The sequence below is a fragment of the Lagopus muta genome, chromosome 1 (genome assembly GCF_023343835.1).
Source record: "Lagopus muta isolate bLagMut1 chromosome 1, bLagMut1 primary, whole genome shotgun sequence".
NCBI classification, from domain to species: domain Eukaryota; kingdom Metazoa; phylum Chordata; class Aves; order Galliformes; family Phasianidae; genus Lagopus; species Lagopus muta.
This window is the reverse complement of record NC_064433.1, coordinates 79,883,260-79,900,187: the sequence shown is the minus strand read 5'-3', so window position 1 is coordinate 79,900,187 and position 16,928 is coordinate 79,883,260. Positions and strand designations below refer to the sequence as shown.

The 16,928-nt window shown below is 53.1% G+C and overlaps 1 protein-coding gene across 3 annotated transcripts; it reads right to left on the bottom strand.

Annotated features, from left to right (window-relative positions):
• Positions 1–2,995: 2,995 nt before the first annotated feature.
• Positions 2,996–14,511, bottom strand: GPR156 (G protein-coupled receptor 156). Of its 3 annotated transcripts, none has more exons than XM_048941535.1 (10): positions 14,398–14,511; positions 11,146–11,356; positions 10,394–10,530; positions 10,057–10,192; positions 9,815–9,925; positions 9,595–9,720; positions 9,027–9,122; positions 6,410–6,646; positions 5,378–5,536; positions 2,996–5,117 (listed from the first exon to the last, which is right to left on the bottom strand). In XM_048941535.1, the coding sequence occupies exons 2-10, from the start codon at positions 11,251–11,253 to the stop codon at positions 3,936–3,938; spliced, it is 2,292 nt and encodes a 763-aa protein (XP_048797492.1). In that variant the 5' UTR covers positions 11,254–11,356; positions 14,398–14,511; the 3' UTR covers positions 2,996–3,935. The 3 variants fall into 3 exon arrangements, with proteins under 3 accessions (XP_048797492.1, XP_048797508.1, XP_048797498.1); XM_048941551.1 differs by having other exon boundaries at positions 10,057–10,101; positions 10,394–10,513; XM_048941541.1 differs by lacking the exon at positions 9,027–9,122.
• Positions 14,512–16,928: the final 2,417 nt, after the last annotated feature.

Genomic DNA, 16,928 nt, shown 5'->3' with positions numbered 1-16,928 from the left:
GTGTCATCAGTGTCATGTCATCAGGACATTGCACAGGGTATGCCTTTGTATTCCCTGACAGTGGCTCCTTTGAGTGGTACCAAGGGCTTCCTGAGAAATTTGGGTCCCTATGGGTATCCTGAGCCATGGGAAGCTCCAACAAGCAAAGGCTCTTCAGGACCAGGTACAGGTGCACCTCCTGGTACTTGCAGGAGGTGTGCCAGAAGGAAACATCAGCATATGAGGGATAAACAGGCCTCCCTCTGCAAGTACATTGCTGTTGGTAAACCCAGCACTTGATGGGTACCAGCACCCCCTGGTCCATTACAAGACTTTAGAGAAAATGTTTCTGCTGACCCCCAGGAAAGCTGCCTGCCTCTGGCATGCCTTTCTGGTGCCCTAACTACTGATGAGTATTTCTTCTTGTCTTCTTTCTGAAAGGTGAGCGTGGTCCCGTTCTTGTGCTTGACAAGCTCTTTAGAGGAAGAGCAGAAGCCATGGGCTGCCGGAAGGAACTAGAAATAGAAGATCTATTGTCTGAGTAGACAAGTGATTCTGGGAAGCAAAGCCCCACTCTCTATCAGCATATAAGACAGTAGGTTAAAGAAGGAAGAAAAGCTATTAACAAGAAGGCAGCACTGGCATGAAAACAAATAGATAAAAATAGGCTCAGAAAAAAATGTGGGCTGGAAATCAGAACAAGTTTCCTCAGTGTCAGAGTGAGGCTATGGAATAACCTGCCAAGAAAACTCTTAGCGACTTCTGAGATGGACTGTGATAAATTAAAAAGAGGGACTTCATGACTCAGTGCTTGTCACAGCAAGGGAACATGACAGTGACTTGGAGAGCCCTCCTAGTCCCGCATTCCTGTTGATATGATAACAGAGGAATCTGTGCAAGGCGCAGTAAATGCTGAATCACTGAGCGCTTTATATAGCTGCCTGGCAAACAAAGTCCCTTGCTCCCATCCTGTCTGCAAGAAGCTCTAGGACAAAAAAAGAGAAAAACAAATCCTTACGTAAATGGTTGCGCTCTGACAGCGAAAAGCACAAAGCTGCAGGTGCCTGAGCTAGAAGAAAACTGGCACAGCTCAGCTGCAGGCTCCTGCACAGTGGAGAGAGCTAGTGGTGTGGACATGAAAGCAAGAGACCTCGCTGGGAGAGGGCGTGCCTGGAGGTGAGTGTGCCCCAACAGCTTCAATCCATAACTTATAACACATGAAGGAAACTCGGTGCTTCAAGCTGTGTGTGCATATCCCGTGTGCTTCCTGCAGCATGTGCATGGAGGGGATCATTTCCACAATGGAAATGGTCATATAATGCAGCAGAAATTTATTTAACATCAACTGCTGAAGCAGCCACGTTTCTCCTACCATCTCAGGACCCACTGATTTTTGTATGGTGCTTTTTTATTGTCCCTTAAGTATGGGATCACTTTCTGAAGCACAAGGCTGTGGTCAGGGTGCCGCTTGCACCCATGGGTTTAATGCCTCACAGATGGACAGCTACAGCTTATCTGTCCTTGGCTTTAAGAGCAGACTATGGGATAAGATCAGCAGCTGCAGTTGGAGGAGTACATAGAGGTAGAGGCCAAGGAGGAGGCATGTGTATAGAATGGGGTAAGGTAAGAGACTGGTCTGGTGTTTGGGCTCAGGAAAGCAAGAGTGTTCAGGAGAGAGCTTCACTGAAGCCCTCATGGCTGTTGGACACGCTTTCACAGCTTCTTTCAGACCTGTGGAGGCGCCCCTATGGATGTTGGTGCTTTCTCACCTTCTCAAAACCTCAAGCCCACTCTGTCTAGAGAAGCAGGGTCATCAGCTGTTGCTCCTCACATTACCACAAGAATGTCCCATCCTTAGCAACACTTTTTTCTCTCTGCAGATTGGGGAAAGGTCCTTCGTGGGTCACCTGTGGAAGATTTCCTGTGGCACTGTCCATAGAAGGGCAAGCATGCTGGCTGAGACAGTCTCACTATCTCTTCCTATGAGCACTGTATAGTTTGGAGACAGCAGATGGAAACATGGCTCATGACTTGGAGACATAGCTCAGGAAGCTAGAAACATTCAGAGGACATCACTGCTTGTGTGGGGACATTGATGCTACAGGCCCCGACATGTGAGATGGCTCTCACTGAGCTCTCTTCTGTAGACGCTGGCAACAAAATCCACATCAGGGATGTGGGCTGCCAGAGCTCTCAGTCTGCCTTTCCACCATGGCAGCATGTGCATCCCTGTTCCCACAATTGCTCAGAAACCTTGGGCTCTGGGCAAAGTCCTCATTAAGGTACTTTGAATTAGCTAACAAGGAGTCGGGCTCCTGCAAAGGCTGTGTACAAGGAGCTGTGGAGCAATGAAATACTATGTACTAAATACCAAATACTAAAGATAAGCAGCAGGAAGGCATGCAGTGCGCAATGCCCAATGTAACAATCCCCATAACATTAAGGGCAATAAAAGGCAGCCCATCATCTCTCTCTGTTCTCTCCTCTCATGTGCAGGCAGCCTGGTTCATCACACAGAGCTTCGGCTCTTTCCCCCTGGATTCAGCATATGTTCTTTGCTGGATATGGGAGAAGGCTGGAGCTGGGATCCACCAAAAGAACTAGGCATTGCTCACAACACCCTCTCCACCTTGTTGGTACCCCTTTCCTTCCCCACACCCCACCCTCCCTTCAGGGATCCCATAGCAGGCAGAGCCTCCATCTCCCTGCATCCCACAAGGGCAACAAACCCCATAGAGCCAAGTCCAGCCCCTTCAGCACTGTCTCCACAATTGGCCGCCCTCTCAGCTGGGGAAGGGTCCACCAGGGCCTCAAGAATACATTGGCCTTGGGGATTGGGATCACACTCTGGAGTGTTTCCATTTCAGGACCAAGGTGGAGCTGGGGGAATACTGTTCCCCTCAAGATTATTAACACTGCCAGCTGGTGGAGGAAAGGAGTTGTCCTACTCCGCTCTGTGCTTTGTGGCTTCACCTTCTGCACTGAGTGCAGCTGTGCCACAATGTAAGAAGGACATAAAACTGTGAGAGAGCATCCAAAAGAAGGCTATGAAAATGTGGAAAGTTCTGGAGGGTAAAGTGTGTGAGGAGCAGCTGAGGTCTCATGGTGTGCATGGCCTGAGTGCCAGAGTGCAAGGAGTGTTTTGGACATCGCTCTCAAACATAGGGATTGGATTTTGTATGGTGCTATGTGGGGCCAGGAGTTGGACTTGATCCCTGTGAGTCCCTTCCCACTGTGGATATTCTATGGTTCTGTGATTATTGGGTCCAGTGATTTGTTCCCGAGCCATAACCTTCAGCAAATCTGGAAAAAGCAGGGAAGAAAAGGCAATGATGGTGAGGGGGTTCACCCTCAGAAAGGTGAAAGTTCACCCTCCAGCTCTCAGTGCTCCTTCTTTCTCCAGTGGTGGCAGCCACACACTGAAATGCCTTCACACGTATCCCAGCAGAAGTAGGAACACCACATTTACTGCGCTTGGTATTTCTCAGATGAAAATTAAACAAACCGCATTAATTTAAACAAACCTAAACCATTCCAGACTATTTCACCCACCACAAAGGCATACATCAGGGCACAGAAGCCCCAGGAAAAAAAAAAGGGGGGAAAAAAAAAAAAAAGGACCTTTTCAGATCCTCTTTTAAGGCTGTTTGTTTCTCCTTCCCTTCAGCGCTGACCTGAGTGTAACCTATGACCATGCAACCGAGCCACACAAAACACAGGGACGCATCCAGAAGTGTCACCTTTGGACTCCACGCTTAAATTCAGATACTACTGAGCCTTAACAACAGAGAGCCTCCAACATGCCCTGGGCCACAAGGCTCAGAGATGGGACAGGCTGTGAGCTCTCCTGCCATCCCCATCCCAGAGGGATGCACTTCTGCATTGCTGTGTTGCCTCTAGCATGGTGCGTTTTGGGAGGAAGGAGGCACTCGCCTTTGAGGCATGGGTGCTTGTGGTCACACAAACGTGGGTTTCAGATCTTCTTTGAAGTTCACAACAGGCTGAGTCTTGCCCTGGGGCTCCAGCCAGCATCCCACGGCTCCGCCAGGCTCCGTATCTGTCTCTGTGCTGCTGCTGCTGCTGCTGCCCAGAGAGCCACGGGGACTCTGCAGGCAGAGCTGGCAACACGGCCTGTGGCAGCAGGGAAATACCTCCTCGGAGCTGCTGCTGGAGTCCGAGTCTGGGTAGTGGTACAGCGAGTGCAGAATGGGATGTGCCGGCACCCCCAGGCTACTCCACTGCCGCCAGTCCTGCAGGGAAATGTTGCGGCAACCCTCTAGTTCTGTGCCGCTCACTGCCCAGCCCCGCGGCCCTGGCCAGCCCTTGGCAGGGATGGAAGGAGAGGACAGCGATGGCTGGGGGAGCCCCCTGCCGGCCCCCTCACCTTCCCTAGCCGGCCCAAGGCCCGCTGGCTCCCCGTGGCTCCGGGTGCCCGGCCTGCTGCCCGCTGTGCACCAGGCACGAGGGGATGCAGGGAGGCCAATGGAGGTGGGAGGCAGCAGGACACGTCGCCGCCGTCGGGTCAGGTAGGGGCTGAGGGAGCTGCGGATGGTCGGGTGCCCTCCCTGTGCCCCACACACCCCGCCTGTGTGTGTAGGGAAGGCCGGGCTGCAGGTTCTGCTGTCCAGGCTGAGCTCCTGCAAGACTTCCTGCAGCTTCTCACTGCTTACATAGCTGACCTTCGGGGGATGCTCTCCAGCCACACCAGCTGAGGCATCCTGCTCCAGAGGATGCTTCCCAGCAAGCATTCCACACTCCTGGGCAGGTTCTGGGCTGCGTTCAAGGCTGTTTCCCGTGTCAAAAAACAGTGTTGGTGAACACTCAGGCTCCTCCATTAGTTCATGCTTGTGGCTCACATGTTTCCAGAGGTCCTGAGCATCGCTGCTAAGAGGTACAGGACTGTGAGGCAGTGCACGCAGCACAGATGAAGTTTGCTGCCCATCTTTTTCTGTATCCAGGGGCCAGTGCTCCCTTGGCACATCCCCAGTGCTGCTGCACTTCTCACAATGCTGCCCTGTGCTCTGGGTGCAGGGATTTGGCACTGCAGGGCTGCAGCCACCCTCTGCTGACATCAGCCTCATCAGCTTCTCCTTGGCGTTGTTCACTTGCTCCTGCAGGCTCTCAATCATGGCGTTTTTCTGCATCAAACAAACAGATATGTCAAGCTTCTCTGCTCTCATTCCACTTCTGCGTTTCTTTCTTTTTCCTTTTTTTTTCTTTTTTTTTTTTTTTTTAAAAAGGAAAACAGATTATGCCCCAGTTTTGACACTTCAGGACGAGGACGCAGAATGACAGAACAAAACAAACCAGCTTGTCCTCTCAGGAGGGGGGACGGAGGGGTAATGAGGGGCTGCCCACCCCACCAAGCTGGGAGTAGAGAGGCCATGAAGTCCTTTACCTCTGTCAGCAGCTGCTTCATGGAGTTCTTCTCCCCTATCAGCTGGTAGAGCTGCTCCTCACTGTACACTGAGTGGTAGCTCCTGCTCGGGCTGCTGAAATATTTTGCCATGTGGCTCAGAGTCTGGTTTTCTTCTTCAAAGGCCTTCCACTGCCTGAGCTGCAGGCACAAGGAGCTGTTACTGGGGGGAGGCAGCCATAGCAGGGAGAAGGAGACAATAGGATGGGGCATGGGGGACAAAGGCGGTGATAGATATGCATGGAGACAGGCCATGAAGTGATGCTGCTGGGAGCATCCTGCACAGCCGCACCCTGCCTGCTCCTTGGCTTTGCTTTTTGCTTCTAACAATCAAGATAGTCAGCTCCTGCCTGTGTTGCAGCCTTCAAGCATGCAGCAAAAGCCCCCTCCCCCCCCCTCCAACCCTGTAACAAAGACAATTGCACACAGCCTTGGCCCCAAATCGCTGGTGACAAGCCATCAACTGGCAGTGCTTCAGGTATGTTTTCTTGTCTAGTGCTCTGCACAGCCCAGTTCACACCACTCATCGATCTCAAGCGAGCAATAGAAGAGCAAGCCCATTAGGAGAAACAAGGTGATGAATTAAAAGACACGGGATAAATAAAATGCTTGAGGCTCCCAGGCTGCAGCGATGGAACAGCAGAGGCAGAAGGCACAAAGGAGCACAGCTCAGCCACTCGTCCTTGCTCAGAGAGCACGGGAAGGCATGGAGCTCCTCAGGGGCTGCTAACACAGGGGTTGGGGCTCTGTGCTTACATGGCACTGATCAGCTGCAGGAGGATCACCAAGGCAGGCAGTGATCTTTTTCCCCTCAGGTATTTGTGTGCCTGGATGAGATCCTTCAACCTTTGCACAGATCTGCTCTTTCTTCAGCTTCACCTCTTCCTCCCTTCCTCACCTCATTTCCTCGAGCCCTAACATCCCTGCAAACCCAACTCCAAGCAAACAGCTGTTTCCTCTCACTGTGACAATGGGAGCATTTTTTCCCATAATGGCACAGAGCTGGCACAGTACCTGGGGGACAAAGATGAAGCAGTTGATTGTCGTCGTACACACAAAGATGCCTCCAGAGGTGAAACCGAAGAGCAAGTTGTGCCAAGCGCGGAAGAAGCGGTGAATCAAGACAACGGTGCCGGCCACCAGGAAGATGAGGTTGACCCCCACGATGAGCGTTAGGGACTGGTTGACTGGCGGAGAGCTGACGCTGTCAGTCAGGCCGGCCAGGTACGTCCCATACAGCAGCAGCACGCTCTGGAAGCAGAAGCCAGGGCCTGCCTTCAGCACAGATGCTGGCAGAGCATGGAAAACGATATCCTGAGGCCAGCTCCCACCCCATGCCAAGACACTTGCTGCCATCCTGATTAAGGCTCCCTGATGCATCCTGCAGCCTGTGTGCGTGCAGCAGGTGCTCCACAGAGAGCAGCAGCCGCAGGACAGGGATGCTGTGTCAGCATCAGCTGGGCAGGAAGGCAGCAGGACCTGTGGCAGCGATGGGACCGGCGATGCTATGGGGCAGGGTACGGCCTGGAGAGGGGGAAAAATTTCTCCAGCATGCTGCATTGGGAGCAGCCAAGGCAGATGAGAGATACAAGTCCCTTCAGGGATGTTCTGCAACAACATGGGGATGAGGCAGTGGGGGACATTCTGCAACAACACACCTCTGATAGAGCAGAAAGGAGCCTCAGAAGGATGTGCAGAAGGAAACAGCAGGACGGAAGAAGAAGGGGGGTAGGCTGGAGGGGAGAGGATGTCCTTGGTGCCTCTAAATAGAAATCCGGGAAACCAGTCAGTTCAATTCTTTTCCCTTCCCTGCTTCCTGCCCGACTCCAGTGGTGGTGCTGGGGCTGGAGAAAGGCTCTGCACACAGCACCCCCCTCCCTGCTCACACTGGCAGGCAGCACTGAGTGTTTTTGCTTTCCTCTCTATCTCAGGGCATGATCTGCCATAAGCATCCTTTGGAAATGCCATCTAACACATTCCTTGCTAATGCAAAGACCCAAACAACGGGAATGTGACTCCTACATTACCCCTGCGGCACCCAGCAAGTGCAGCTGTCAGCCTTTTGCTGCTAATAAATATAAAATTGTTATCTGGCCATCGAGAAGAGCTTTGTGGCCAGTGCTGCACATATTCTGTAGACTCTCAATCTGAGAGCACTGTGAATTATCACAGGGAGCAGCGGTGGTGATAGAGCATGGAATTAGGCAGATACTCAGACCTGCTCCATAGGAGCATGTGAGTCCTAACTGGACCACAACCACATTCACTGGATCGTAACAGCACTCACCACAGGGCACCTCCAAACATACATCCTGAGGGCAAGCACCAAAATGCCATTTAAAATTCACACAGTCTGCCAGGGACACAGACAAAAACATTGCCATCTGGTAAATTGGAACTTTAAATAAGCACAGGGCTAAGTTTTATTGTTGTTGTTTTAAATCCTGAGCCTAGGACTGCACTCCTCATTCAATTGATGACCTTGGCAAGCCATTGCTGCCTATTGCTGTGAGCCAGTAAAAGCGGGATAATTCACTGAGTGGCTTCACAAAGGGCCAAGCACAGTAATGCCTTGGAAGATAAGAAGTGCTACATACACATGGAGATGGAGCCTGCTCTCCCGTCAGTATAAGTCGTGATTAACTCCAAAGAAATGCCTGCTCTAGATAGGATCGGGGTCAGGCTGAAGGCACCGCTAATTAAGATTAACTATGAGCGAAAAAGTTTTAGTATGAATGGAGGAACAAAAACAGTCTACAGGTAAGGCGTTCCCATCTAAGCCCTGAAGAAGCCTAACTCTACTGGAGACAATGTCAGGAATGGAGACACAGCACTGAAAGTGGCTGCCCACGGGAGGTCTGAAGTCCACAGCACCAAAGACCTTTTAAGGCTAGGCTAGGTAAGCTGATGTGTCTAAAATGGAGCGTAGGGGGGAGAAGGACAGTGTCTTGAGGCCTCTGTCTACTCTTTTTCCTATAGTTCCTGGTAGCTGGTCAGTGAGTCAGAAGCGGATGAAGCCATGCACAAGAGCAGGCTGTGATCTCACCAAAATCTTCTTGCTGAAGTGCTTCTAGCCTCTGCCAGAGACACATGAGACCACGGATAATTACAGCTATAATTACACTTACATAGTTACATCAGTATAACTAACTCTCCTGGAATATGAATGGCCACGTACAACAGTGAAAGTGAGCTTCAGTGGTATAATTAAGCCGATAAACATCCTGTACAGGTAGGCACCAAGCACCTGTCGTCAGCACCTCACCTCCCTGATGTGGTGGCAGAGGACTCAGGGGCACGGTGCATCACTGGGGTGGGCGGTCAAGCGAAGCCTCATGGAAAAAGTGAGCTTTGGAAAACATTAAGGCAGAAGTTCTAAAGAGGAAGAGAGATGAGGTGTGAGTGGCTACAAGGTGAGAACCTGAGAGACAGCAGGGATAGAGTGGTTAACAGGGAATGCAAGAGGGAAGGAATAGAGATGAGAGGATTTCAGGGTGAACAGGAGCAGCTGAGATCTTCAGCTCACATATGGCTTGGGAGGGCAGTGAAGTAACAAATACTGCTGAACAGTTTAGGCTGTAAGATCAGAACGGCGAGATACATTGTGAGAATCAATAAATCGGTTACGTACCTTAAACCCTAAAATGAGAACGAGCCAAAGATCGGAATAAAGAGATGCACAGGACTGCATCCGGCTCACTGAGCAGGTCATGCCTTTCTCTGTGACCTACGAGGCAATGGGAAGGCAGAAGTGAAGACTGCTGCCCTGCCCAGGAGCAACCAGACCAATGGGCAAATTGGTCTGCACACTCCTAAAGGGAAATGCCAAACTTGGTGCTGCTGAGGAAGACAGTTAAAGGGAAGTTGTGTTATTCCAATTTCAACAGGGCTGGTTACACCTTTTCCTAGAGCAGCTGCAGATGGCAAGGGGCTCTCCTGTGGCACCCAGGTGACCTGCACAGACTGGCCTTGGTCATTCATCAGGACCTCACTACTCAGCCAGGCAGAGCTCTGCTAACAGATACCGCTTCCAGGTCTGTGGCTGATACTTCTCTATGTAATAGGCCATAGACACAAGCCTAGCCTAAAGCATCCAGAAGGCTCCACAGCTCATCTCTCTGTCTGGTTTTCAAACAGCCCCTCCAAATGCTTTGCCGACAGAACACAGGACACAGCACAGCACTGCACCATCGCATTACCCGCAATGAGACACTGCGGCTCCGGAAGCACTGGACCGGGTCGGAGAAAACCCACGTGAAGAGCAGCACAGCATCTGCCAACACCAACACCGCCACCATTGCCAGCAGCTGGAGGTCTTTGATAATCTGCAAATATGTGAAAGCGTTACAGGAGAGTGATGTGATGATAGCAACAGCTATCCCAAACTGCTGCATGCTGTTCTGGGCACTTGGTACTCACCACCCGCTTGTCCGGCACCCGCTGGGTGAACACCTTGTAAAGCCTCCAGCTCTTCCCCAGGATGGGCCCAAACACCAGGGAGGTTCCCACACACAGCAGGCAGAGTCGCAACTGCAGGCAGGGAAAGGAGCTGGACTGGGGACGTGTCTATAGAGCCCCAGCTGACGCTCGTGTCCAGCTCCCACCCGTATCCATGCATGTGGACACGTGTGAGGGCACCCATCCTGGCAATCCCTGCTCACCTGGATGAGCATTTCCACCGATTTCCCCGATGACAGGCTCTGCTCCTGAATCCCAAAGAGGTAAGCACTAGTGTAGGTCAAGCCACTGCCCAGCAGGGTCACAACATTCAGATTGGGGCTGGACATCTTCACGATCCTCCAGGAGACAAAGCAGGGAAGTGGTGACAGTTACTGAGAGCAGCGGCCCAGCAGCACCGGAACGAGGTCCCCTTGCAGGGATGAAGGTGGCCTTGCTTGCCTCGTGCTGTCCCTCAGGCTCATCCCTGCCATACTGTGTACCCTCAGCACTGACCCTGAGCCCTGGGGAAGACCTTGCAGCAGGAAGGGAGGCTCTCACCTGTTTTTCCTGAAGCGGATGGTGAAGGCAAGGAAGAAAAGCGCAAGCAGGACTCCTCCAGTCAGAAATGTCCACACAACTCCCAGGAGGGCAGCAGAGAAGGATGGGGAGCTCTTCCCACTGTGGTCAGATGATGTCTGAGGAAGGTGGAAGGGGTGAGGAGGAAGAGGACATCTATGGGGCTCCCAGTGAGGAAGGTCCCTTCACTGGCATGGCTGCTCAGCCCCGAAGGACATGCAACCATGCTTACCAAACTCCTCTCTCTTTCACATACACACATACATACAAAACAGCTGCTGTTTCCCTGGACATCATCGGCCTGTGACTGTGTGAAGTTGATGGAGCACTTTGTTTACCACTGAGCAGAGTAAATCCTTGCCTTAGCAGGGGGAATATTAATTGTAGCAAAGCTGCCAGGGCCGAGGAGCCAAGCAGCTTATGGCCCTCTCATTAAGGGCCGCGCTCGGCCAGTCCCTGCGGCAGCCTCACATGGAGCCAAACGCCTGCACATGCGTCACCAAGTTGTTCCTGCTGGCCCAGCAGTGGGGACAGGTGCCTCATATTGCAGATGGTGACTTTTAATTAAATGCTGCTCTATTAATATTTCAAAAGCCCTTTGAAGTGGCAGGAGGTGGGAAAGGCCAAGGGCAGAGAAGGACACCCAGCGTGCAGCCTCTAGCAGGAGGGGACCGTGTTGCCCCATGCCCCTCTCCATCCCTCCTCCCAAATCCCCTTCCCCGGAGAAAACGTACAATGGTGACAGTGCAGAGCTCCTGCAGCATCCGCTGCTGCTGCTGCTCCTGGTCGCTGAAGCCAGGCTGGCCATTGCAAAGGTCAGAGCAGTTGAAACCCAGCTCCATAGCACATCCTCAGCCTTCATCCAGAACGGCCTCTGATTCAGCGCAGGGTGCCCGGGTGACACAGTGCCATCCCGCACCGTCCTGCCCAGCCCCTCGGGGTGCCCTGCAGACCAACATGGAGTGGGTGTCATTGCGGCCTCCAGCACCCAGTGCCGAGCCGAGGCCAGGCGTGTGCCAGTCCTGGCACCCCGGCCCCTGTGCACTCTCACTGCCTCCTTTGCTCCTCTTCGGTGGGGATTTTAATAGGCCTCATTACCATTTTAGACATGAGGTCATACTTATACTCAAGCATCCCTACCCAATTACCATTGTCACTGGTTTTAATTAGCTTCCCGTACACGGCCCTAAACGAGGCTCCTGCCGCCAGCAGCTGGGGAGGACGCGCGAAAGCTCTGTCCCTGTGCTCTGGTAGTGGCAGGCAGGCAAAAACTCATTCCAGGCGTGTTCCTGGGGGCTGCCCCCAGCACATGAACCCCGAGCTCAGACCCCAAACATCGCTAAAGGGCCTCGCACCACCATTCCCCTTCCTCAGGTGCACCTCATGGGCCAGAAGCTCCTGGTAAGGAAAAGCTGCCACCACCATATGCACAGCAAAAGGCCGGCACCACGTGAGGCTCTCCCACCACTCACAGATGGACTGGCGTCTGAAAGGAGCTTGTGGGGCAACTCTGGATGAACTCAGTAATGTCCAGCCACCCCTCAAGGAGTGGCACCAAGAGCCAGTGCATCTCCACATGAAGCTGCCCCTCGGAAACACTTTGGATAAAGGCAATTTGCATTCAACTCAGTGTCTCTGGGGTTGACAAACTGCTTCTTTAGATTCTCCAAGACCCAAGATGACTTGTCTGCTGATGCTGAGCAACTGTACGCAGGTGTATAAACATCCTTCAACAACATTGCTCATGTCTAATTGAAAATCTCCACTCTCTCAAAGTTTCTCCTTGCCTTCAGACCCTTTTTTGAAAAAGCAAAGGAACAAAACCCCAAACTTAAAGAAGCTGAAAAATCTATGCAAAATGCCTGAGCCCAAAGTAGGCACAATGAAGGTTTCACCTGAACTAATTATTTTTCATCTAGCGTTGAAAGAGACTTTTTCCCCCAAAAAACAAGGCAGTGTCACAGTATGATGAATCCAAAGGAGGAAAACTAAAGAAGTCAATTTGCAAACAACAGAACAATCTCCACATTTCTTGAACACCTCCAGGGATGGTGAGTCCATCACCTCCTGGGCAGCTGTGCCACTGCCTCACCACTCCTTCTGAGAAGACATTTTTCCTAATATCCAAACTGAGAGAGACCAAAAAGGAGACCTCTGCTAATCTGTGGAGCTTATGCTCCCACTGATGAGAGATGGGGACTACTGGTGGGGAGCCATCCCAGCAGGACAGGATGCTGGACCCCACACTTAAACCACCAAGCCTTTTGATAGCTTTTCCTGTAGGATGAATGACATGAGATGGGTTTTGCAATTCAGAAAACTCTGGCGCTTCTGAGAAAGATTCATGCTGCTCCCTTCTGCCATTCTTGCCCAACAAGATCCCTTCTCGTTTGACCTGAGAAACCTGCAGCATCGCCAACCCCAAGGCGACCAAAAAAATCCCAAGCTACATTTGCTGTAGCACCCCCAAACACAGCTATTCAAAAATTGCCTCTTCCTCTCTCCTCTCAGCTTTCCCATACACCATTTCCAGCCACCCCTACAAAACGTGCCATGCATTCATCCTCATCCACATTCCAGATATGGAAGTGTTGTTGGGTGCCCATCCATGCTGCCGATGCCATCACTTCCTGCTTCCATCCCCACTGAAGGCTCCCCTCTTTGCAAATCTGCCTCTTCCCAGCCATTCCCATTCAAATCCTACCCCAACGCGTCACTCTGAGCCATGGCCCCGAGCTGCAGCAGTGGTGGCCTCCAGGCACTCGCACTGTTGGCAGCCACAGGGAGGCACAGCCTTCACTGCTCTCCATAACTACACCCAAAAAAGCCATCCAGCTATTTACAGGAGCAATTCAACCGGTGGCTGATGTGTGGGATTTAATTAAAATAGAGGTTCTCTCCTCGCTGCTGAGCTGTGGAAGTGCAGAGGGAGAGGCCGCAGCGGGACGTTTCCATGAGGCTGTGCTGCAGGTGGAAGCTGTCCCCCAGGAGCTCACCATTTCAGGAGCTGGCAGAGAGGAGTTCTTGCAATCAGACACTGGCCCTGTGCAGCCCCATAGCCGTGTGCTCCTGCAGGTCGGGTGAGAGTGGCAGCACTGCAAAGCTGGGCAGCGGGGATGCTGCCAACCCAAAAAAGCTCGCCATCATTTTTATTATTTTTGCCTTTTAACATTAGACGGGAGCTTGGAAATGAGATGACAGGTTCCGACCCTGAAACAGGAGGCAGAGCAGTCTCTGGGGCCTCCTGGGCAGGGCCTCCCATGGGTCAGAGCCACGCCAGCTCCCACCGGGCTCGCCCTGGCACGGTGCAGGCGAGGCGATGCCGGCACATCAAGGGCGCCAAGAAACGCCAGCTGCAACTCAACACGGGCTGCGGGCGGATGACGGCTGCCAGTTTCCAGGGATCTGGTTTCCCTGCTCTCCTCCGAGCCCCGCTCAGGCTGCAGGGTGGCCGTAGGGCAGTGGAAAATGCACGGCCCGGGCTGTTTGCAACGCTGACGTCCAGCTGAGGCTGAGTGGGATGTCATGAGCCACTCCCGGCACGCTGCCCCCGAGCAAATGAGGCAGGAGCGGGGGTGCAGCGCTGCAGGGCCAAGCAGGACCCTCTGCCCTGCTGAGGGGTTGGGCACAGACTTTCTTCCCTTTGCTCCTTCCACTCCAATGAAACCCCGGGGGTTCCGGGGAGCGAGCTCACCGGGGCCACAACTTCCCATCCCCGCATCCCACAGCCGACCCGCTCCTGCTCAGCATCCCCCTGCACGGCACGGCTTGCAGGGTGCTGGGACTTTCAAAAGAGAGAAAAAAAAAAACCACACCGTCTTACGCCCACCACCGTTGCGAGGCCGGAGGTGACCTGCAGGCACCGTGCCGCACCCCGAGCGCGGAGCAACCCGAGCGCGGAGCGCTGCGAGCACGGAGCCCACATCCCCGAAGCGGGGCCCCGAAGCCTCTCGCCCCCCGCTGCCCCGCTGCAGCCCCCGACCCACCTGCACCGGCCCGAGGCTCTGCGGAGCGCCGCCGAGCTGCGAACCTCGGGGCTGGCGGCGGCTGCGCCCGGCTCGGCTCCGCACGGCGCGGCACGGCTCAGCGCGGTGGAGGCGGGCGGCGGGGAGGGGCCGGGGCGGCCCCGCTCCTCCCGCCCGGCTCGGCGCCTCTCCGCCGGGGTCCAGGCTTAAACCCGGGGGCCGAGAGCTCCGCGTCCCGCCGACGGACCCTGCGGCCCCCGGCATCCCCTCTCCTTCTCTTTCCCTCTCGTCTCCCGCAGCCCCGACGGCCGCGTTAACTTCCCAGCCTCTCCCCTCTCTGTTTGACCGCGTTTTCTTCCCCGGCTCCTTTAGCCGAAAAGCCTTCTCCCCACCAGCTCCCATATTCCCGGCCCGGCCTCAGAGCACTTCTGGAAAGCTCTGTTCTTGGCCGAACGGCTGTTCTCTTCCCCTACACCCCATTACCTCGGCGGCTGCTCCCACTGCCTCTGATCCCCGAAGCCTCGGCCCTGCAGGACCTGGGAGGTGGGCAACGGCTCTTTCAACTATGGCTTTGGTCACCTGCTGAACTCTCCATAAACTACTCAATTTTCAGTCAAAGTTTCCTTAGGATAAACTGCATTTTGTATTTTCTTCAGTTTGGGGAAAATCAGATTCTTCAGAAATCCAGATTCCTATCTGAGTGAGTGTCCCAAGATGTCCATCCTGGCCCCACTCACTGAGCTCATTGGTCACATGCGTGCATGGAGCATTCCCTTTTGGTTTTGCTCATGAGCACCAATACACACACAGTCTGCACCAAGGAACCTAAATCCTAAATCATGGACATTTGTGATTGACATAAAGCACTGTGCCTATCTGTTGTTTGCCATCTTCTCAGTGTGTGGCAGCCAGCAACTGCAACATCTCCACTAAAGCAAGGGGGAATGGAGTTAAACTGAAAGAGAGGAGATTTAGGTTAGATGTTAGGCAGAAATTCTTCACTCAGAGAGCAGTGAGGCAACTGGCACAGACTGCCCAGAGAGCTGTGGGTGCCCCCATCTCTGGAGGTGTTCAAGGCTAGGTAGGATGGGGCCCTGAATAGCATGAGCTGATGGGTGGCAGCCGTGCCAACAGCAAAGAGTTGGGACTGGGGGAGTTTTGGGTCCCTTCCAACCCATTCTTTTCGATCACTCGACCCACTTAGCCCACAGTCCCCTGACTTTAAATTGCTGAGGCTTTGGCCCATTTGGGTGGTCATTCGGATATTCTTTTTCTCTGAGGCTCTTGACACCTTTACTACTCTCTTGTTATTCCCACACCATCCTGTTGGCTTTGTGACCCTTCTGAAATTGTCTCTAGTGACATAGAATCATGGAATCATTTGAGTCGGAAGGGACTTTAAAGCTCATAGAGTCCAGACCCCTTTAATGGACAGGAACATCCGCAGCTTGATCTTGTTGCTCAGAGCCCTGTCTGGCCTGACTTTAAATGTCTCCATGGACGGGGCAACCTCCATCTCCCTTGGCAACCTGTTCCAGTGCTTCACCACACTTATCCCAAAAAAACCCTTTTTCCTAATATCCAGTTAAATCTCCCTCTTTTGTTTTGAAACCATTTCCTCTTGTCCTGTCACTGCAGACCCTGCTAAAGAGTCTGTCCCATTTATCCTTCTTATAGCCCTCTTTTAGATACTGAAAGGCCACTCTCAGGTCTCTCCAGAGTCTTCTCTTCTCCAGGCTGAACAGCCCCATCTCTCTCAGGATAGATGTTCCATCCCTTGGATCATTTTTTCTGGCCCTCCTCTGGACGCACTCCAACATGTCCATGTCTCCCCTGTACTGAGGACTCCACATCTGGATGCAGTACTCCAGCTGAGGTCTCACCAGCACTGAGTAAAGGGGCAGGCTCACCTCCCTGACCTGCTGGCCAAGTTTCCTTTGATGCAGCCCAGAATCTGGTTGGCTTTCTGGGCTGTGAGGGCACATTGCTGGCTCATGTCCAGCTGCCATCCACCAGTACCCCCAGGACCTTTATGGCAGGGCCGTGTTCCATCCTTACATCCTGCAGCTTGTACCGATAGTGGAGACCTATAACTCATGTAAGCAGAAGCTATGGTGCAGTCTGAAGCAAGAATTTCAGTTCCAGAGTGGTTTCCACTGTGCTCAGAATCCAAGTTTACTCCCACCAGTGGAAACTGGTTTGCGAGCAACACCCTGCTCATCTATCCTGTCTCCTATGCAAACAAGGCTGATCCCAGATTCACCTGACAGGAGGTCAGACAGGTACGGAGTGCAGGGGCCTGAGACATCATTCAGCCCCTGTTTGGCCATTTCCCCACAGTCAACAAGCTGCCAGTGGACAGGCAGTGCGTTCAACTCTTCCTGACCCATTCCGCTCCACCTGCTATGCGGAACCATGAAAGTGTTAAAAAACAGTGCAGTTCTGCAGACTTCATGCACCCTGCCAGCAGCACGGCTGGATGGGGACCACATCAGGACAAAGGGTGGCCGGGCAGAGTTTGTAAGAAAGCAGGAGGTCGGCTCTGCAGCAAC